At 41.9% G+C, this 21,917-nt stretch overlaps 2 protein-coding genes across 2 annotated transcripts in view; both read right to left on the minus strand.

The window, feature by feature from the left end:
- The window catches only part of myo16 (myosin XVI), a 67,012-nt gene extending 50,710 nt beyond the window's left edge, over positions 1–16,302 (minus strand). The window contains exons 1-2 of the mRNA XM_085920823.1: positions 16,064–16,302; positions 2,466–2,741 (exon numbers count right to left, since the gene is read on the minus strand). Of these exons, the coding sequence (XP_085776949.1) occupies positions 2,466–2,706 (241 nt within the window). The 5' untranslated portion in view covers positions 2,707–2,741; positions 16,064–16,302. The remainder of the gene's footprint in view (positions 1–2,465; positions 2,742–16,063) is intronic.
- A 3,000-nt stretch (positions 16,303–19,302) lies between these two features.
- Positions 19,303–21,818, minus strand: tnfsf13b (TNF superfamily member 13b). The gene is made up of 6 exons (XM_085920824.1): positions 21,588–21,818; positions 21,402–21,495; positions 21,225–21,281; positions 20,818–20,942; positions 19,664–19,814; positions 19,303–19,576 (listed from the first exon to the last, which is right to left on the minus strand). Exons 1-6 carry the CDS (start codon positions 21,810–21,812, stop codon positions 19,464–19,466), a joined length of 765 nt encoding a protein of 254 aa, XP_085776950.1. The 5' UTR covers positions 21,813–21,818; the 3' UTR covers positions 19,303–19,463.
- Positions 21,819–21,917: the final 99 nt, after the last annotated feature.

Genomic DNA, 21,917 nt, shown 5'->3' on the forward strand with positions numbered 1-21,917 from the left:
TGTATTTTAGACTCAAATGCTTTAGGATCCGTTGTTGTAAGCATTCATGCTGTTCCTGGTCTTTATTATAATCATTTTACAAGAGATGTAGTTTAAGCAGCATATTTCAAAAGCACAAAACATTGATTTTTGTTATTCCATAAAGCTGGAGATGAAAGTGAAAGCAAACGGAATTTATTAAAGATATTTATGTCTGCTAAAATATTTAAACAGGACAGCAGCAACAGTTTATGCTTGTCGTGCAGCAGTAGCGACAACGGCGATCCATCTTGGTGCTCCCGTTTGACATTTGATCACATGCTCCGTTACTCTACATGCTGTGGCATCCACCTTTGACTCAATGCACGTTCCTTTTAGAGAGCATGCTGACAATGGGGGAACTCCACAGTGGAAGTGGGAGGCTTCTCTTCCTCGTTGCAATTTCTTCGGGTGCTGCACAGCTGTTCCGCAGATAAAGTACATTTCCATGACAACCAGTGAAGGAAAATGGGGGAAAGAAAGAAAAAGCAGGGGAATATCAGAGAAAATAAAGCTACAGGGGGAATCATTATTCAAGGGAATGGGAGGGTACAAAAGGTGACCATCTGTATCCCTTAGGTTACAAAAAAAAAAAACACATAATCTTGGGGATATTATGTGCATGCGTGTTACTAAACTGAAAGTTCTAATGTCCTCCAACCAGTACCAGAATACAAAGCCATTAAACAGATCCACTGGATGTGGTATGATTTTTTTACCGAGATTCTGCCATAAAAATCTCCTTATTAACATTCTAAATTCAAAATTTACCATACCACCATCTAACTTCAAATGCTGGGTCATCCTGATTATGTGCCTTGGCTCAATGAAAGTTTGGAAATACTGCACTAAAGGAACCTTGAGTTGTTGATGACACAAGCGCATTTGTGGATGTAGCATATAAAGATTATAGAATCAACTCAAAATCAAGAAGACCTGGGAGCAGTGGCGGAACTAGAACTTTGTCCTTGGGGGGGCACGAGGGGGCAAAGGCCATCTCAGGCGGTCCATCAGACAAAAAAAAAAAAAAAAAACACAAAAAAATTTGGAAAATGTAGATAAACAATAAGCATATGTTCTTTACAGAGAATGGGAACAATATCAGGGGACCAGTGACCCCCCAGCTCTGCTAGTGCCCAGGAGTACACTCAAATCCAAATCATTAAGCCTCTGTCAATTTAGAAATTCAGGTTTTATAGTGGTTACGAGTACAAGTACAAAAAAATGCATTTGTTTTCGATTGGCTAGAACAGCCTAATAGTTTGCAATTATAGTGCCAGCTGTTACTTTGCCAAGTGCTCTACATCATGCAGACATATTTTCTTAAGGGCATAAACCTTTCAAAGTACACGGCATGGTGAGAGATTTTTTTTAATTGAGGATATCCATTAAAATGATGCCATGGCATCATCCAACACCCTGCTTTCAGACTGACAACAACCCACCAGCTGCTGCTCACCCCGAGCAAACTCGAGCAAACTCATTGGCAGCAAGCTTGTGGAGATTAACATGCTGACCTTGTGACAGATCGCTGCCACTTCTCTGATTAGCCAAAGAGCCTCTTGAGCATCCTGCAGGTTTTCAGCCCCGAAGGAAATCGGTTCAAGTCCATGCTACTTATTTTTCCCAAGGACATTGCCCTTTAAAATTATGTGGCTTTGTTTTTCATTTCAACTTTATGAAGTACATTGGCTACCTGTTACTGTTTGTCTTTACGGGAAGAGAGCGCAGTTTCGATATTATACACAGAGAGCAAAAAAAAAACAAGGGCAAACTTGATTAAGTTTCTGCCAGAGGGAAATTCTTCCCGCACCCTGTAGTCAATAAATGTGATGAACAATGACAGATGCACGTTTTTTGTTGAGAAGGAAAACGCTAAGATGGAGAGGCCTCGTTGAATAAGAATGCGGCTTGTTTTTAGTTATGGTGATGACCTGACATCAGCACTCATCAATAAGATAACAGCAAAGCAGGTGTAGCTATGGTTTGAAATGGTCAAGGTGAAAAGATACAAAACGTTATCGAACAAAATATTAATTTCGTGTTTTGTTTTATTGCGAGTTAGGGTGTACCTCCAGTGCAAGTTTAGCTAATTAGGGGAAAATTTTGCAAAATTTCTAATATTTTAAAAATCTAATTACATGACAGTAATTAGTCCTGAATGCAGAGTTTCAAAATTCTGTAACGATGCTAATATTTCCCCTATGGACATAATTATGGTTTCATTTTCAAGCTTATTTCAGGTCAGATCATTTGTTTTGGATTTACCACAAATTGATCTATTTACAGTGTCTCAGAGCAGCAGCATCTCTACAACTCTATTGTTGTCATAGAAAATATGCCAAAGCTATAGCATCTGTTCACAGAAAGATAGTAACCAAGCATTTCAAATCATGTTGTAAATCAGTGTTTACACTGTACATGCAGTCATCTGTCCATAAACGTACCTTCTTTGTCATCGTGGCGAATGATGGCATCCTGTAGGATGTCGGCAAGGCTGAAGCGGACTTGTTGTTTCTTGCGTTGGGCGGTCGGCAAAGCTCGCACCTTGAGTCCACCTTGCTGACGTTGCTGGAGGCTCTTCTCCCGTTCGTAGTACGCCCTAATTTGGTCGCAACGCATTCTCTTGACCAGCCGCTGGCGCTGGCCGATGGGCAGAGACTCCAGCAGACACTGGTCAATCTCCATGTTCTGACGGAAGGCGTTACATAGCTGGAAACAGCCTGGTGATGAGGGAAAACAGTTGTTAGTGTCAGTGAAGAGTCAATCACAATATAACACTTGACTTTAGGGTTTGCTTGAATGTACTTTGAAAGATATTGAGCTAGTAACACAAAGCACCAAACATAAAACACAGTTGCTTCTGTTTAGCCCTTGGGCGGCTTGAGAAGCAGCATCGTGCTTGTCGTCTTTCTTATCCCAACAGTGATTCTCCTGCTTTGTCAGTCTCTCAGTAGACTTTAGCCAAACAACCTAACATCAAGAAACAGCAGTACACAGGTGGAGGAGTCTACATAACTGAACAAAGCAGGACAATCAAAGATGATAGTGATATCATTGGGTCTGATGTCACCACTACTTTGCAAAGTGCTGTAAACAACATGAAAAATCACATCCATCATGCCCTCTATGAACAATTCATGATGCAGCAGCATCCATTATACGCTGCAGGCAATATAAGACTGGAAGCTGATGTAGTCCATTCTATTGGCACATTACTGTAGCCATCTTTCAGCTAGAGTAACACTCCCAACAACAACTCCCTCTTTGCACTGACCCCTCAAAATGATTCGACACACACCACTATTGCAAATGTCCAAATTGACCCTATTAGTCGTTTTCACTCCAGGGTGTCATGTGACTCATTAGTGTTAGGTCACAGGTATGAATGAGAAGCAGATGTGTGAATCCTCAAAGTTCCCGATACCTTGGGTCAAAATGTACTTGGATGTAGAGTATCTACTAGTCTCACAGAAGATGTCAGACTATCAGAGTTGATCGCGGTTGACTCATAAACTACCTCTCACTCCACCTTGACTCGCCAACAATCATCATTTCTTTAGCTTGGCCCGCTCGCTGGACGTCCTTCACACCATCACCCCGCACTCAAGGCTGCTGTCGCATGGTCGCCGTTTATTAGCGGCGTATGACGGACGTCAAATTGCGCCGTGCATTTATGCGGACATGACTCATCCTCAAGATCGTGGCATATGCAGGCAATATTCATTAAATATGAAAAGATATGGTATATCAAGAAGACTTGGTTGTGTTAGAGTGAAATTGAATAGTCTGGTAAATTTATTGAAATCAAGTCATACGCAAATGTCTTTGCTAATGGAAACATGATTAATGGGAGCAAACTGGATTCAAACATTCAGGAACTGAAGTAGCAGACTAACACTTTAGGAAAAGCGCATGATTGAGCGCTCGTCTTGCAATAATGGGAGCCATTTTTTTGGAGGGTGCAAAATTTCAAGAGGGGAAACCACTATATCATGATAATTGTAGTTATAGTACATAAAAATGTCAAAAAACATTTCAGAGTCAATTATGGGTACATTAAAAGCATCGACAAAGGTCAGTCTTGGAACTACCAAAGACTGGTTTGGGGGTTGAGACCGCGTTATGCATTGTTTGACGAAAGGCAATGTGTGGTGGTCCAAATAGAAGAAAACATAATGTTTGCCCAAATGCTTCATTCAAAAGCCGTGATTACGTTGTCATTGGTTGACAAAATGTATAATATGCCACTAGCACTCTTTAGAACGGAATGTCTGACATCACCTTCTGTTAAATATTGGTCAAATCAAATTCAACCCACATTCAACTTTTTCCTCTTAAAGCCAAGAGCTTACTGCTGACACCAATTTCAAGGTCACCCTCCCCATAAAAAAATAATAATAATCAAAATAAAATCCATGTATGAATGGTTAAGTAGACCTGAGACGAGTAGAAATGCAAGTATGAATTGCTCCAGACAGCAGCAATGTGAAGGAGAGCGGAAGGACAGGGCATCTAATGGAAGGGGAAAGGGGGGAGAAAAAAAGCAGCTTCTACTCTCTCATTCAGCTGGCTATCAGTTATTGATTGAATGTGAAACATTCCGTGCAGGCTGCAGCTAATAAGACCGGCAATCACTGCTTTTGATGTACTAGAAGGATTTGCAGAGTCTCATCCCCTGCAACATTTCCCATCACTCATCCCGGCCGGCACGGCACCTCTTGGCCGCACGTCAGTCATCTTTTCCATCCCTTGTCTGCCAATAACGTTTCTCAAAATCACTGGTTCTCTCATGCAGTCTGCTCTAGTGTTGAAAAGAAAGCCCAGTCACTGGAGCGCCGCTTTCCCTCTGCTGCTGCTACCTGACGCAATTCGCCGGTCAATTTCTCACACGCCATTTCTCTGCAGCGCATACCCACACAGGAAAGAGACGTTTGAAGTTTTGATGGCTTTGCAGGTACTTGGATTTCAGAGCAAGCATCCTATTCTCTCTCCATATATATATTAATCAATAAAAATAGGCTACTTACAGCATTTGATGAAATGATAGTGAGACATTTTGGAGTTATAGGAGTCCCATCAGTTAGGAAGAAATCTGGCAGGAAGGACAGCGCTGAAGCCGGTCAAGCTGGCGTCCCAATCAGCAGCTACAGGTTCCAGCAAAAACTGGATGCATTATTCATCTGGCTTCCTGCACACTATCCCCCCCAAATAATTGCCCTCCTTGTGTTTGCATTATTGACCACAAGCAGCAGCAGAAGCTCCGATTGCAGCTCACACACACGCTCACACACACTGCCTGTGACATCCAGCGAGTGAGCTGCCTCCTAGAGCTCCTCGCCTGCAGCAGAAGAGCCGCGGCGCAGCATCTTCCCAGCCATGACCGTCACACGTGTCCCCCGCGTCACTGACTGACAGCCGGCTCAGCCCACCTCCCGCTCAACACACCCCCGATGACGCAATGTTCTTCACCTCCACACACGCGCAGATGCCGGTTCCCTTATCTTTCACTGTTACTCACACACACATGCAAATGCAAACGAAGAGCGTTTATGAGTGTGTTTGCAGGAGGGGGTGCATTTAATTAGTTTTATTCATTTAACTGGGCCTCCTGACCCTGCACAAAGACAGATGAGAAGACAAGGTCATATCGGAGAAAAACGATAAGAATGGCGAAAATGTTGCTTCAGCACGGTGAAGAAGAAGAAGATCCTACATGAAGGGAGAAAATAATTAGAGAGAGACAGAAAGAAAAAGAGGGAGAGAGAGAAAGAAAAAGAGGGAGAGAGAGAAAGAGAGAGGCAGAACGAGAGGCAGAGAGAGACAGAGAGAGAGAGGCAGAGAGAGAGAGAGAGACAGAGAGAGACAGAGAGACAGAGAGAGAGACAGAGAGAGAGAGAAGCTGCTGCAGTGCGGCTGTTGGCGCACTGACAGGTTAAGAGCGTGTCAGTCGGTCTTAAACTAGCCACAAATGGATTGGAATGTTAAGTGTGCCTTGCTACTATATTGTCTAGTTTGAGGCCGGTACGCCTATGTTAACACTCACACACATTGAACTTACTGTAGCAGTGTGCGTCCGCATTCCCATGTCAGTGTGTCTGTAGGTCAAGCTCTTCCATTCAAAAGGGAATGAATAGGGAAGCTTTGTAGTTGAAAGACGATTTGCATGCAGGAGGGTGAGAACGTGAGGCAGAGACCCCCCCACACCCCCCATACCCCCAAAAATGCTACTGTCGAAGCACAATAGGCAATATTCTCTACAACTAACCTATTATCATTCAAAATAACCAATTCACAGCATTCTGTTTAACTAAACATATCCAGATTTCATTTCATTTACATCTTAATTTGGAAAGACTAAAATACCCTCTGTCCAGTGCAATTACATTCCGCACATTGTGTGGAATTGATTGTTTAATTGCATCTTTAACTAATTAGGAGTGCTCCATGCAACCAGCCAGCAGACACTGGTGAAGTCTGAAGCACAACATGACATCATCTAAAGGTAGCAGAGCTGAATCCAGCACTGTTCTGCTCAATGCTAAAGATAACGATTGATTATTAAATTCACCGTAGCCAATGCCCATCCCTTGTGTGAACAGTTTGACAAAAACTGATTTGTGATCCACATTTAAGAAACGTGATGTGCATTGTACTCAACTGCATGTTTTGTTGCATTTTCTGCTGGGAAAATATGAGCCAATCTGTCAAAGTGATAAAAAGCACACAAAAGGCAGGTGAGGTTTATTTAGAGGAGAGAGTGAAGCTACAGAGCCATTTTAAAAGGGAACCAGGGGAAAGGAAGGCACAGATTGGAAAAATGAAAGTGTGCTTATGTGCTCGAGCAACTCCTGTCATTGGAAATCAGGTCAGAGAAATGTGTGACAAACGGCGCCGTTACAAGGGCGAGAACTAAGTGAGTATAAAGTGAGTTCATGTCTGGATTCACAGACAACCCCAACAAGCATGCACTAAAATTGCGCCCGATTAATAATGCATAGGCACATCGCAAAGACGCAGAAACTCACACCTCGGTTGCAGTGGGGGAACAATACCCACTCCCCCCCAAACACCCCAGCAATGACACCACATGCTCACAGCGGTGGATGTGACTATGAAAATGTCATGCTTTGAGATCCAAATGTCACATGACATTAGAGCAAGTGTGTGGAATAATTGTTTGGATTTGGCTTTGCACTCGAGCTCCCCCAAAGTGAAATTTATGACCACACCACAGCTGGGATTGGATTTACACAACAAGGTTCAAGTGATACTGGTATGTTTTGTTTGTGTGTGCGTGTATGTGCTCACATGTGGCTGAATTTGGAAATACATCATAGGATGGAAAAAGTGAATATAATGGAATGGAAGCAGATCGACTATTTGCAGACAGACTGCATCTTACAGGTATGATGTCATCAAAATAGAACAATTAATGTGTACAAGACGTACTAACATGTAAAATGGACCACGTTATTAGCAGGGCAAATGGACTGGGCCAATAGTGCACATATAACTAATGGCCATTAAAAATAAATAACCTTTTTTTTAAAGCGCAAAAATCCTTTAAAAAAAATCTCATAACACATCAATAAGTCTTTTCTATGAAAAATGGCTACTCTCCATTAAAAAAAAGCAAAAACAAAATAAGATTTATAACCATTTTTATAAATCAGTGAAGATAAACGATAGACAAGAAAACGCTGGGTGGATAATACGCATTGATTTACTTTCAAACCGACTTACAGCTTCATTTAATATACTGAAGCTATTATCCAACGGTAAACACACTATCAACTGTATCTTAAAATAGACAAAACCCTGCTATTAGCGCCTGCTGCAAATACAAGGTGGCACAAGGTCTCGGGATGGAACACAACGCTGGAAGGCAAGACGACAAATCTCTCGTGCAGCAGTGAGCAAGTAATGGGTGCAAGTCACATCCTCATAATTTTTACCTTGGTGCTGCTACAATTAGGTCACGCACCAGAACACAGTCAGGCTCACAGATAGTTCAGATTGACAAAAGAAAATTGATTTCTTCTAACAGTAGCTAGCCTACAGTGGAAGAACACACCATCATTCTTATCCAAGATGACGACTATGTTGACTTTGATGCTTGACATCCTGTCAGCATCGGCCTCAGGCGACTGTGTTACCACCACACATCAACACTTAAGAGTCTGCACACTGCTAGGATCATTATAGTCTTTTTATTTTTTTTATTTTATAAAACCACACAAATATTGCATGACTTGGGCTGCTGAAGATTCCCCAATTATGGCAAAGCCAAAGGCGGGTGAGAAGGCTTTGCAGCTAATGCATTAAACATGAAAAGAGAGATCGCTTTGAGTTAATTATTCATCATATTTGACATATTTACACAAATATTTACTCTTTATACCAGGCAATTTTAAAAATTTTGAACACACTATTCAGTTCAGTAGTTTGTGTACTGAATTGCACTCAAAAGCAATGCAAGAGGAACCTCCAAATATCAACAACAGATAACATTTAAAATTACAGTTAATGAAAGCAAAATAGACCCAACCCCACACTTTGGATGAAACGACTACCACTTTAATGAGCGGATTTTCCCCCTTTGCATTATTTCTGAATGTGGACCTTGTAGAGCCTAGGTGTCAAACTCAAGGCCCGGGGGCCAGATACAGCCCGCCAAATCATTTTATGTGGCCCGCACAGATAAATTGTGCATCGACTTCACGTGTCAGTACTAAAATTGCAAATTGTCTTGACTCAAAAAAATAGAAAAATTGTTAGAAATGTTTATTAGCATTCATCTTTTTTAAATATTTAAACTGTTTTTACCAGTCTCTGATTTCAAATCTAGCCAGTTATCAGTATGTTGTGTAGTCTATACTGTAATGAGTTTGTCACCCCTGTGTGTGTTTGTGTTGGGGGGGGGCTCTGCTGGCTAACCAATAATTACTTCTTTTCTTCCCAAAAGGTATAATGGAAATATAATCATCTTGAGAATCTAAGGCAGATAAGTGGTTGTACAATTTTCATTAGAATATACAATTTCCTGTTGTAATTTGTTGGCATCAAAATAAAAGAAAAAAGGGAGGGGGTGGGGCTTTCCCCATTAGTCCTCAACAAGACTCTTGAACAGAATTAGCCAACGTCTTGAGATTTTTTTTTTTTTTACTTTAGTGGATCTACTGATGCCTATCACCCCTCAATTTATTGTTTTGTTAGTTTAGTCAATTCCACAGCCCCAGGGGTGTTTCAACAGTAATTATAATTTCTAAAAGTTGCATATGGCCTTCCAATTATCTTTGCCTGCAGGGAGAAGGATGATGACACGATATGAAGAGTACTGAACATAAAGATGGGTTTCAACAAAATGCCTTTTATGGCAGCCCGCCTTCTAAACTTTTGTCTTAAATTAGAAATGCAATGATGACAGTATTTCAAAGAGCAGCATTCATATTTATTTGAAGAGAGCAGTTTATGACAGCAATAATTAGGGCATGATGGATTTAACTTCTATCACAAAAAGAATGCAATGAAATGTGATTCTAAATCGTCCATTTGTGTGAATGTGACTGAAGTTTGTGCCCTGAGAATGACTGGTGACCAATCGAGGGTGCACCAGGCTTCTCACTTTCAATAAGCTGGTAAAAGTGATTTACAGTATTTTACAAGTATCATGGTATATGTTCCTTAGGTGAATCCTTCATTGCAAAGCTTTTATCAATGCTCAATGGGAGACTATAGAAACCATTTTCAGTCGCAGATTGAGTCACTACTGCCGAACACAAAGTGAATTTGTGAGTAAGGCAATGCTCATCGTTCGGCTTATGTCACCGTGCTGTGCTCACAGCTGCGACTATCCGGGTGTAGCCATGTTCTCGCAGATACCTACTGTGAATGAAATGAACATCTTATCCTCGCTGACTTTAGGCGAAACGTGGAGTAATGGCAAAGTTGTAAATAGAAAAAAAAATGTTCAGAAGGGTATCAACAGTCTGGCAAGCAACAACAAAATAACTTTTTCTTTGACCTTTTTTCAAATTGTATTCCAAAAGTAGATTAATCAAGTGAAATCATCTTGATTGTCAATTCTTCCCAATTGAAATTCCCCAAAAATTGGACATACTTATATTCAATTGATTAGTTGTCGATTAATCAATTAATTGTTGCATCTCTAATTTCATGGTTTTATATTTTCTCACCGACAGTGGTTAACTTGTGTTTATACATGTATGACAAGAATGGCAACAAATGGGAAGACTTCAGCAACCTTCCCTTCATACAACCTTAAACTTGAGATGGAGTGTTTTCATGTTTACAGCATGGCCATCGAGGCCAAGCACTAATAACCAACCTTGTGTGCACAAAGCATATTCACAACTGCTCTCGAACTCCAACAAGTCTTAGCCATGAAAGTCTGCATCGAAATGCAGAACATGTGCCTTGAAGCCACAGTGGTGCATAATCAAGTGCAATTGGTTGTTGCGAGATCAGAGAAAACAGGATATTCAGCGTTGAGCGACGGCAGATAAATGACTTCATGCAAATGGCTATGCAAATTCATTGCCGTTGCATTTCTCCCCAGACACAATCTGACGCTGCTGTTCTCACAATCTTGCCCAAGGAGGCCCAAAACATTCAACGTCTTCCAGTTAGTGTGTTGTGATGCTTTGGATCTTACGCTCAACGTCACCCACTACAGTTAGACCAACAGAGCTGTTGATCAGCTGGTAGTCCCGGGGACGGATTATGCATCCCGTATCTAAATGCTGAGCCCTTCATCCCTAATGTAATCCCTTTCCTCATTCAGGATGGTGGCCAAGATGAGGGGGGAAAAAAAAGACAGTTAAAGTCTGCCGGCTGGTTTTGTAGTGACCTCTATCAAGCCCCTCCCTTTCAACTTCAGTTGTTTGTCCCTCAAGGGTCAGCTTGGGTCAACTGGGTCATCAATCACACAGCCAGATGAATAGCCGTGGCGTTGCCGGCGAAGCCACCACAGGGTGGCACTCCGAGATGAGAAACAACTGTTAACTTAAGGGAGCTAGTTTGGTACGGCCAAGGGCAAGTGATTGACCTTGTGGTTTACTCGCCGACGGGAGAAGTTAGCACGAAACTTCCCTAAAATGACTTCACTGTAAACGAAAGCCAAGCACGGCATAACAACTTGTGAGACTCGGGACAAATCTTGTCATGAGCGCTTGCTGAAATCAATCTTGCACAATCAGCTGTTCATTCCCAGCCCCAACACAAACACACATACATTCTTCCACACCAAACTATATATTTAGATCTGCAATTGGCATATCTGCTTTTTCTTTCATTCCCCAAGTGGCAGCCCCGAAGAATCACGACAATCATAAACATACACATCAACGTTTCCATCACTTGCAAAGGAGAGGAGAAGCGAGGTTTTGGAAAAAAGACTTACGGGGAAAAGTCCATCCAGCGGAGAACCACGGAGGGAGAAATGTACGCCTGCCCGCCCGACTGCCGGAACCCCAACGACAGCCGCCTCCCTTGCGCTCCGCCACCAAATCAATTTCACACTCTCCACCTCCCCGCCGCTGTGATGTCATTCATTCATATGCTTCTGCCGTAACCATGGCAACCCTTCTGCTTGGATCCGCTCACTCCTTTACATCTCTCTCGCCGTCTTTCTTTGTCCCTCCCCCCCCCCAACTCTCCAGACCCCTGAACCCAGCCCACCTACTCCAGTCGAGAGGTACAGTTACACCCTCTCCAGTAAAATAAGGAGGCGCGTGGGGTCCCTCAAGCTTAAGAGTTTTGCAACGGAGCGCACTTTTGTCAAGACAAGTGTCCGATAAAGACAACTGGCGGACGAGCCAGACAAAAAGCAACGCCTGGAATCTCTCCAGGTCGGACACGAGGCAGCTGTCGCATTTGCACGCAGACGTACAACAAAAACAAAAGATGTGCCTGAGCCCAGCGAACAGATGGTTTACTTGCATTGTGCTGATATGCCGACACAAGTCCAAAAACTGAAGCATGAATAGTTAATGACCAGCATTGTCGTTAATTGGGTGCCACGTTGACCTTGGCTTGCATACACTTGACTGTCTTGCTTTCTCAAGGAGTTCTTTTCTTTTCTGAATTCTTGCATAAAATGATTTTGCATGAATTATCCTGATTATTTGAATGAGGTATGCTAGAGGAGGGTAACAGCATAGCGGCCCTTGAGGACCCATTTTGGACTACCCTGAACTTGATTTTTTTATTGCATTTTTACTTCCTATCTGCTCATTGAATAAAACAGTTGCTGAGCTCATCAAAAAACACTCATGAGAATGGATGGTATTGAGTATTTCAGCAAAAAGGGAGATTAGATTCTCTCAGTCTATCAGATTGATTAACACATCATCTGCTTCTTAATTAGCTTCTCAAGCGTTCCTCTTGGAAATCTATTTGAAATGACTGCTCGCTCACACATTTACTGCCTCACCCACCACAAATTAGACTAGCACCTTTTCGGACACATTTAAGGTCATTTAAAGTCTAACACAGCTTGTCAACACCGCCCACTCTTGCGTTTGAAAGCTAGTTTAAACTGAAAGCACCTCAACCTGGTGAATCTTGGCCTTGGTATTGTTTTACTCAAAAGTAACTTTTCAAAACTGCATTTTCTGTGTTCCGGAATTTCAGATGGGCCTGCTCTAGAATGTAATACGACTTACTTACGTCTCAATCAGGGCCAAAGGAAGAGAATCTACGCACACTCAAGGGAAATCTCTGCAAATTGTTCCCTGCAGTGGCCTGGAAAAAAAAATATATATATATATAATGTTCTTTGTCTGTATTTCCCCCCCAACTTCAAACTCAGCCCTCTGCACTGCCCTGCCTTGATGCTCTCACTAATTTGAACCTCCACTTCTCCACACCTACAAATTTCCTTCATCTTTCATTCTACTGTTGAAGACACCAGTTTGACACAAAGTATCACAACATTGTCAGTCAGGGGGGGGTATCATGCTCCATTAAATCCTGCCCTAATTTGATTAGAATTGAATATGGGTGATGACATGCTTGAAATCACAAGCAGCTTCAAATCACCCTTCATCTCAGTTAAAAGTCCCCCGCAGCATCTCTGACGGATCAAAGCGGCGCTTTAAAGAGAATGTGTAACCAATAGTAGCAATCTGACAAGGAGGCAGAAGAGCAACCCCCGTAGCTGGACAAAGTGTTTGTGTGCAAAAGGGACGGAGGGAGGGACCCTGTCTCTATGTGTGTGTGATTTACAGGTTTGATAGCAATAATGGGAGCGCAGCAGTGGAATGATTACATTTCACACACACGCCCTCCTACACCAGGGGAGGACCAGCTGCTTCTTGAACCGCTCTCTTTTTCAATTTCGTTCCACCTCTCTGATTGTGTCATCTCTTTGGATGAAGGGGGGGGTACACAATTGTACAGTCCTGATACTTTTTTGTTGCCTGGTAAAGATTGTGCTCACAGGAGGACACTATAAGGGATTATTTTGAATTTTTTGGATGGATTAAAGGTGGTTGAGTAGCTGGTTTTAAGGTTGAAGTGATACGGAGAGCAGAATTTGGTGTGTAAGGGAGGAGCTAAGTTTAGTTCGGGTCGTTAGTGGCAGTTACTGAGATGCTTCACTTTTCTGGTGCATTTTGAAAAAATGATAAAACGATCGTCATATTTTTAAGGTTAATATAAAAAGAGATTGTAATTTCAACAAACTGTTACAGTTCAAATGAAACTATTAATATCAAGAATTAGCAAGTGCTGTTGATTTATCTCAATTTTACCAATAGAAAGAATAACAGCAAATTTTGTTGGTCACTACAACAAAAACACACCCAGAAGTGGTTCCTACTACAAACAAATGAGCATGGTCACATGCACATACAGTAGAATAAATATAGCTTTGGCAAGTCCCGACAGGCCCGGGGAATGACCCTGATGCTCTATCTTGACATACTGTCCAATAATAGTCCTGGAAAGGACACTTTGTGGGGGACTTCCTCCAGCAAACGCTTGAAAGCTTTAATACAAGGAATATACAAAAGGGAAGATCATAAAGTTTGATTTTTTATTTATTTTTTGCACAGAAGGAGATCAACTCCCAGCAAATGTTGGAATCTAATCTCGGCCTCCTGGAAGTGTCCCATTTCTCAAATAAAATCACCGCTACCAGCTGTGACCCCATCCAACAAGCACCTGTCGTTAGCTTTAGCTGGACAACTGCCCGGTCTCCCGGGCCGAGCCTCACTCGGGACGCAGTCCAAGACATCCCCCCTCAACTAGGTTCGTTTTCCGACAGATGCAGAACCCAAAGTCGTGTACCATTAATATAAATATCATTGTGAGCATTATCTTGTGATGCTAAACTAAAGCGCTACCTCCAACAATCCTAAATATTTGACTAATCGCCACCCAGCCAATATTTATTAGTTAACTGTATACAACCAACATAAAATTGTTATTGTTTTTCTTATTTAGATTAAACAGTTTTGTAATCCCTCCTCAATGCATTGTTTTTTTTTATCATTTATTCATTTATTTATTACATTATGTATTTATTTATTTATTTATGTATTTATTTATTTATTTATTTATTTAAACGAGTGTTTATTGCTGCTGAGGATTTAATTTCTCCCAGGGGATCAATAAAGTATCCATTTCTGTATCTATCTAATTTAACTGTGATCAAAACAATCATTTCCCGGTGGGGGGATTGACGGACTAAAAACTGCAACCAAATCCATGCATGCAACGAGTGCTTTATATCCCAGCACAACTGTGCACCACAGTCTGGCCTCATTCAATGTCAGTGTGAGTCAAACGTGTGTTTTGGCTCCTAATCCCACCTCCATCAGTCCCGTCTGCTCAGTCAGCTGTCTCGCCTCTGATGTTAGCCACGTGAAATGCTATCTAAATGAAATCCATCTACCTGGTGTGTCACAGCGGGAGCTGGGGTGGGGGTTATCAATCATTCGTCAGGCATATCACTGGTGTCAGGCAGAATTTGGAAAGAATTTGGCAGCATTAAGAGAGAAAGCCATTTTTCAAGGCTATAGATTGGTGAAAATGTGAAATTGAGCTAATTTGGACATTTGGAGGGTTTCACTAGACAGTAAAAATATGTCTTAATATGATGATGGGATTATAAAATGTTATGGTTTGAGTTGTAACAGGAAACCATTTGGCCTGTAACAAAAATAAAAAATAAATCACAGCTAGTCCACAGTTTAAAAATCAGGATTTTGTGTCGTAATCTAAATAATAGAGATTTACTTTGTTTCATATTTTCAATCAATTTTCAATTGCTGTCCTGCAGCAAAACAACTTGTGAGATATACTATTCGAAACAGCTCTGGTTGTGATTTGCAATTCTGTGCCAATTTAATGCCAAATTCTTAATTAAAAAAATTTAAATGATCTTCTATTTCATTATATAGAGCAGACGACCCTAATATGAGCACTGGATGTTTAGCTTCACAAGTGTTAAGCCACCCCTCTACACACACGTGTGTGTCTGCGTTGGCCTGCTGTCTGAATGAGCCCATCTGTGAGCTCCTGTGAAACAAAAGCAGAGTTTGGTGTGGTGACACACAGTCAGAGTTATGTTCTTTTCCAACACAGTAAAACACACAGACCCTTTTTCCTTTGACTTTCCTCCCCATGTTTTGTTTCTACTTCCTTACATTAAATCTCTCTTGTTTCCTGTGCAAGCCTGCTAGCATCACACACAAGCGCAGACTGACGAGGTCCACCGAGAATGGGACTATTTCCCCAGGTGGCATTCACAGACAGCCTTGCAGGCTTTTTGGAGTGTTTGTGTGCACAACAAAAACCTGCCTATTTTAATGCTGCCAGCAGTATTTCAAGGCAAACAACAGCTTGTAAGAGTGCAACAAAGAGAGGGAAAAAAAGGACCAGTTGGTAGACAATGAACATTTAAAAACATCTCTTCATTGGCAAGCAAGAGCAATGCATATTGTTATTTTAAATACAGCTATAAAGATACAAGAGCATTTACAAACATTCAGTACTAATAGCCAAATAAACAGACCTCAAAGTGTCAGCATCCTTCAGTTCCCATTGACCTCTTCCCCGACAAGTGTAATATCCAAGAGGCCTCAGCACAAAAAAAAAAAAATCCGGATCACTCTGACGTGCAGTGAGTGTGAATGAAAATTCTCTAGCTCCCTCCAACATCCACTCTCACGAGCTCCAATCCTCGACTGACATCCCATCAGAGAGACTCACAAAAAAGGGAGAGAGGGGAGGGAGGTTGGTCGTGGGTGAAGGGTGTGCCAGTTTGGATGAACCGAGAAAGGGGGTGGAGGGTGTTTTAAAAGTCCAGAAAGAAAAAAAAGTTTCCAAGTGTGTCTTTTAACATCATGCCTTTGGGATGTTTTTCTTCAGCCAGAACCAGGGCCTTGGACAAGGTGGAGGAAATCAGAATAATGTCAGGGAAAACCAACTGCTTGAATTTATCTGAGGTTCTTCATCTTAAAGGGTGGCATGTGCTCACTCCTATTTAATAAATTGCCATGTTAGCCACACCCCTTTGCAAGCACATTCTCAAAATAGATTTTTTATATTCAATTTATAGCGTCAATTTAATGATGGGGGAATCATGATGTCACATATCACAAAAACAGTCATTTGAACAGGGGTGTGTAGACTTTACTTTAAGAAACGACTACATACACTGAAATCCCTGGTAGAAATAATATAATCCTGATAATATCCCAACTCATTTCACGCTTTTTATACTTTACACCTGAAATTCCTTTGTAGATCTAGAGAAGGAGGTGGATCAAATATTTCCAGCACTTGGTGGCAATGCGTAACACTGGATTTAATGCGCAGTTGAATGTGTGTGCGTGTGACACACAGAGGGAGGGAGGGGAGTCAAACAAACGGCCAGACAATACAATGAAAGGGAAAGAAAGTGTGTAGTTAAAACAGAAAGGGCAAATAAAAGAGCAGCGAGGAGCAGATGTGCAGAGGACGAATGCAAGACCCAAACAAACCACCGCTGCGGCATCAACCTCCCTTGCTCACTTCTCTAATCCCCTTAAGACCGTTCTCCATTCCTACTCCCTAACCCCAACATCAGCAGGACAAACATAGCCAGGAGCAAGGACCCGGTAAAATTGTAGGAGGAGAATTCTCGTTTCAACCTATGATGAATTAAGGTGATTAAAGAAGAGACACAAAATGAGCATTCACACTCACTCATTTGTAATACTGTCAAAAACTGTATTTGTTATAACCTCCAAACCAGTAGGGGCCAGTGCAGGTTGCATTGGTCAAGTGACACATACTGTACAGTTGTTGTGGAATCAAACATGCCAGGAATGTAACATTAGACAAAAATTTACGTAGCAGGAGCTCCATGGGTTACTTCCATGAATGCAGTTTAGAGCAGACCATGCTGCCATTAAGCCACGCCCACTTGTGACAGCATGCCACGCCTAGTTATTTCATCCTCTCCTGATCACTGCCTCACTTACTGATTGTTGGAAGACTCTAAAAGGGGTGTGGAAATTCACGAACCAAATGAGACAAAGAAAAAGACACATAAACGACGTACCCAAATATGTCATTTCACACTTAATAAGTGAGCAGCAGTTTGCATACAATTATAATGTGAATTTTCCATTATATAATATATCCACTTTATTAATATCCTTTTTACTCCGAGAATGTTCCTTCTGGGTAAAGTTGCTCTTTCTGTTAAAATTTCAATTATGGGGTTCTATTATGACTCAGAGTCTCTTAGTTTTACTGTGTGTTTCAGTATATTGCCTTTGGGAAAATAAACTGACTTAAAAAGTGTATCAGAAAGACAGAGTGCTGTTGTCCTCATGAGTCAGGATAAAGTTGGAGGGCATCGGATGCGATGCAGTCAATATTTACAGAGACTGCCTCAGCCTTCAAGTGTGTGCGTGAGTGTGTGTGGTCTGCCAGAGCTCCATCCCCGAGCCATAAAACAGAATAAAGTGCAAGATGGAGGGCTTGACAAGTGGCTCTCATTCATCTCCTGCAGGGGAGCCATTTTCTAGCGAAAGACCATTTTGCTTTTGATAAAGTCCAATGATGGCCATCCTGCAGTAAACTAGGACAGAGGCCTAAGTCTGCTCCAAATAGACCCCATCGACTCAAAAAATGAGAAGTATAATTGAGATGTATACCTTCTTAAAAAAATCATAAAATCCCTCACTCAGCTCTCGCTCGTTCCAGATCAAAAATAATTAGTGTCATCTCAGGCTGGATTGGTTGAAAAATTGACCTAATGGCAAGTTGAAATCATCCAGTTTTTATGCTGGACTAAATCCTCAGCCGGTCCTTAAACGATAAACCCAAATGCTGATGCTGCCAGTTCGACTGGAGAGCTCTGGATCAGCGTGATTACTTTGGGCTGCCAGGAGCAGATCAAAGTAATCCCCAAATATGAGTATGAACACGGAAAAAGCATGCCATATACGACACAGTGAAACAAGCTTGTTTTGTAGATTTGGGTTATTAATATTATGTGTCCATTATAACCTGTGTGTGTGTGTGTGTGTGTGTGTGTGTGTGTGTGTGTGTGTGTGTGTGTGTGTGTGTGTTTTTCTATGCATGGTCAGTACCAGCGTGTGTACTCAGCAGGTCTCATTTCCTGATTTGCCGGTCAGATGCTGATTTGTCTTTTGTGTGCCGGGTCCACAATGACATGAGCTTGCCAGCCATCACCATGGAATCACACAAAGAAAGGGAGGGTGGGTCGGGGCATTTTTAGATCATGTTTGACACTTTTTGCCTCCAAAGGGGATGAATGCTTCTCCAATACATCCGCTTCCTTCTTAGTTTTTTGTGAAGAATGGCTTCTGACCTCGGGCCTTGTCGGCTGCGTTGCAGCATCGCAGCCCTTTCAACTAATGGCTGCTGCTCAGTCTCCATTTATCCATTAAGGCCATTTGGAATCACTCTTCCTGTGCCTTCTATTTTTGACTTTCTTCTCCCACTCCTCCATCACACCACAAGTCTCTCAATTTGCCAAATGGAGTCACGACTCCCAGTGCCTGACGCCATAGTGAGGAGGCGACCACCCACCGGGCTTTGTCCAACTTTTTGGCCCTTTGGATACAAGTCGAGTGGATGAGTGGGACCTTTTAGTGTTAAGCAGGATACATTTAGAAGTGCATTCAAATTGTATGATGTTTAAAAAAAAAAAAAGGTTATCAAATCAAATTCAAATTATTTATTGAGTAATACAACCATTCTTCCACCCCCCCCCCCCTTATGTTTTCAATCGGGTCACGTGTTGTATTATAAATAAACGAAAATTGTAAAAAAAGAAACCACATCCTAAAACAGCAAGGGCCAACGTTGCATTCAGACAGCGTCAAAATGTCTCTCCTCACATTTAAGGCCGGCAGATTTCCAGCTCCCTCAACTCTCATGCAAGGTGACAGACTTTAAACTAGCTTGACAGCTCCGACGAAAGTGGAGTCTCCATCCAGAGACACATTGGCCGTAGACCTGGGGATCAGCAGCTCCAACTGATCACCGACTTCCAGCTTCACGACACCTGAGGGAAACGTCAGCGCATTTCACACCTTGAAGTGGCATTGCTGTTTGCTGCTGTAAAGATGGTGTAGGTTATATCTTAACGCACCTCCCGTGTAACACGTGTTATACGGGAACACACTGTCCATGCGCTGGATGCAGCGAAACAGGATCACGTACTGCGCCTCGTTGCCTACCACTGTCCTCTTCCTTCGGACCACCACGTGGCCCATTGCAAATGTGCTGTCCATGTAGTAGACCTGAATGCGAAGGGAGATAATACCCAGTCGCAACAAAGATAATGAAATACATGATCATGAATTGAACGAAATGTTTAACCACTCGAGGGTTCCAATACTTTTGGAGGGGACTGTGTTGCTGTGGTTGTTCTTTTTTTAGTGGTGTAGTAGTGGTGTGTTTGTATCTAAATATAGTAACAAATTAGATCCAAAGGAAGGTACAATGCATGATGACAAGATCAAAAAGTTGTTTTTGGCTACAATTCATTCCTCCTCGTCCTTGTCGTTTCCAGTGGTGGAAAACTACGTGTTTCTTTGTACTATAAATAGCCTTAAATCTGCCCACACAAAGCCCTCTGCTGGATACAAAATATTCATATATTTGCTTGATAGCGTCTCACTCATGTTAACACTCCGATACCAAGTAACGATACCACAAAGTAAATCTCAGTCAACACGGTGGCAGAACGTTGACGACAGAATGTTTCTTTTTTTCTGTTGCACATTATAATTTGCAATGTAGCGCCAACTACTGGCGAGGAAGATTTACTCAATGATTTTTTTTTTAATTTTGTCTCAAGTATCAGTGGCTGGTATCTGCAAGCATTCCCAAGACATTGAAATATGGTTGGTTATCGGCATGATACGATACTGGTACTGGTACTCGCACACACATACATGAAAAAATAGGATTATATATCCATCAACAAAAAGAGTTTTATATAGGTGGAATTTTTTGATACAGCGCTTGTATGGGTTTTCATTAGATGGATGCAAATATAACTAATGAAGTGTTCCCTGCATGAGATTGGTCGATTACCTGGGATTTTATCATGCATTAACAATGATGAATCATTAAATATTCATTTTACAAGAATGCATCATTTGCATAGATCATTTTCTGCACTGACTGCATGCAGGCAGAGTTGCTCGAGCTTCATGTGAAGTCGGGCAGGTTGCAATGTAGGCCAGAAGCGCCATCTTGTGGTAAAACTAAATAACAACATTGACATGTGCTACTAACCTGACTGTAGACAAGGTAATATCCCTCCTCTTGGACCAGTATGTTGTCTCCTATCACCTCCAGTGAAGCACCTCTCCTCAGGCCAGTCATCCAGGGGATGCCCGTGTATGGCTCCAGGGCAAAATCTAATGCAGAAGACACGTTCATCATATTATAAAGTCCATTGTTTATCCATCTATTTATTTTTTTATTTTATTTTATTTTTTATTTTGTTTATTTGTTGTTAATTTATTGATTTATATGAGTGGTCACCAACATGAAGCCCGCGAGCACGTGGGAGACCCCAAAAACCACGGGCCTGTTCCATAAATAGCACACCAGGGATTGTTTTTTTTTTTGTGATCTGAGAGCTCTTATAACATTCCAATTTAGAGGTTCCACTGTACATACTGAAACATTTTCTTTACCTTTTCTGAAGATTTTTCTGTTCTTGTTCGCCAACAACTGGAGACAAGACTGTGAAACTGGGAGGAAGGGAAATGTCTGATGAATTATTTGACACACAATTTTTCTTTTCCCATTTAAATCCAAGTACAACTAAAACCAGAAGAAAACAAAGCCAAGTTTGTGACAGAAGAGCTCACCTGGCGTGTCTGTTGCAGAGACCATCCTCCTCCTCCTCATCAGGGTGAATGGGTGGTGAGGATCTGTCTGGCTGCTTCTCGTGCCACTCACATCCTAAACACAGAAAAGGAATACAATATGAAAGAAAAAAGGGTACATATCTCGCATTAGGATAAAACGCCATAAAAGATGTTCAAACGGCTTACCTGCTCACCACGCTTGGCCTCTGGCCTTTCCACTCTCCTGCGACACACTTCAGATTTCAGGCCCTCCACCTCAGCGCTTAGGACCACCAACTGGTACAAGGAGAGTGCAGACAGAGAGGACGAGGTGATGACCGCCAGCGAAAGCAGTAGGACCTGCCTGGAAAGTCCTCGGGCCTCAACGGCCTTCGTGCCTGTCCCGGGATCCAAATGCAAGCTCACCGCCATTGTCAGGCTCACACACGCAAGCATGGGAGTCAATTCCTGAGTGCTGATGTGTTTTGGTTTCACATTCGTTTTCCAGTTGCTTCCAGTTGAATAAAGTCACTAAAA

The sequence above is a fragment of the Syngnathus leptorhynchus genome, chromosome 9, assembly GCF_054491065.1.
Source record: "Syngnathus leptorhynchus isolate UIUO chromosome 9, UIUO_Slep, whole genome shotgun sequence".
Lineage (NCBI taxonomy): Eukaryota > Metazoa > Chordata > Actinopteri > Syngnathiformes > Syngnathidae > Syngnathus > Syngnathus leptorhynchus.

What these genes read in the sequence shown, in the direction of transcription:
- tnfsf13b (XM_085920824.1), bottom strand. Translation starts at nt 21,812, where the DNA reads ATGGCGGTGAGCTTGCATTTGGATCCCGGGACAGGCACGAAGGCCGTT. An exon ending in CTCTGCAACAGACACGCCAG is followed by an intron (nt 21,282 to 21,401) that starts GTGAGCTCTTCT and finishes CCTTCCTCCCAG; the next exon opens with TTTCACAGTCTTGTCTCCAG. An exon ending in ATTACCTTGTCTACAGTCAG is followed by an intron (nt 19,815 to 20,817) that starts GTTAGTAGCACA and finishes CTTCGCATTCAG; the next exon opens with GTCTACTACATGGACAGCAC.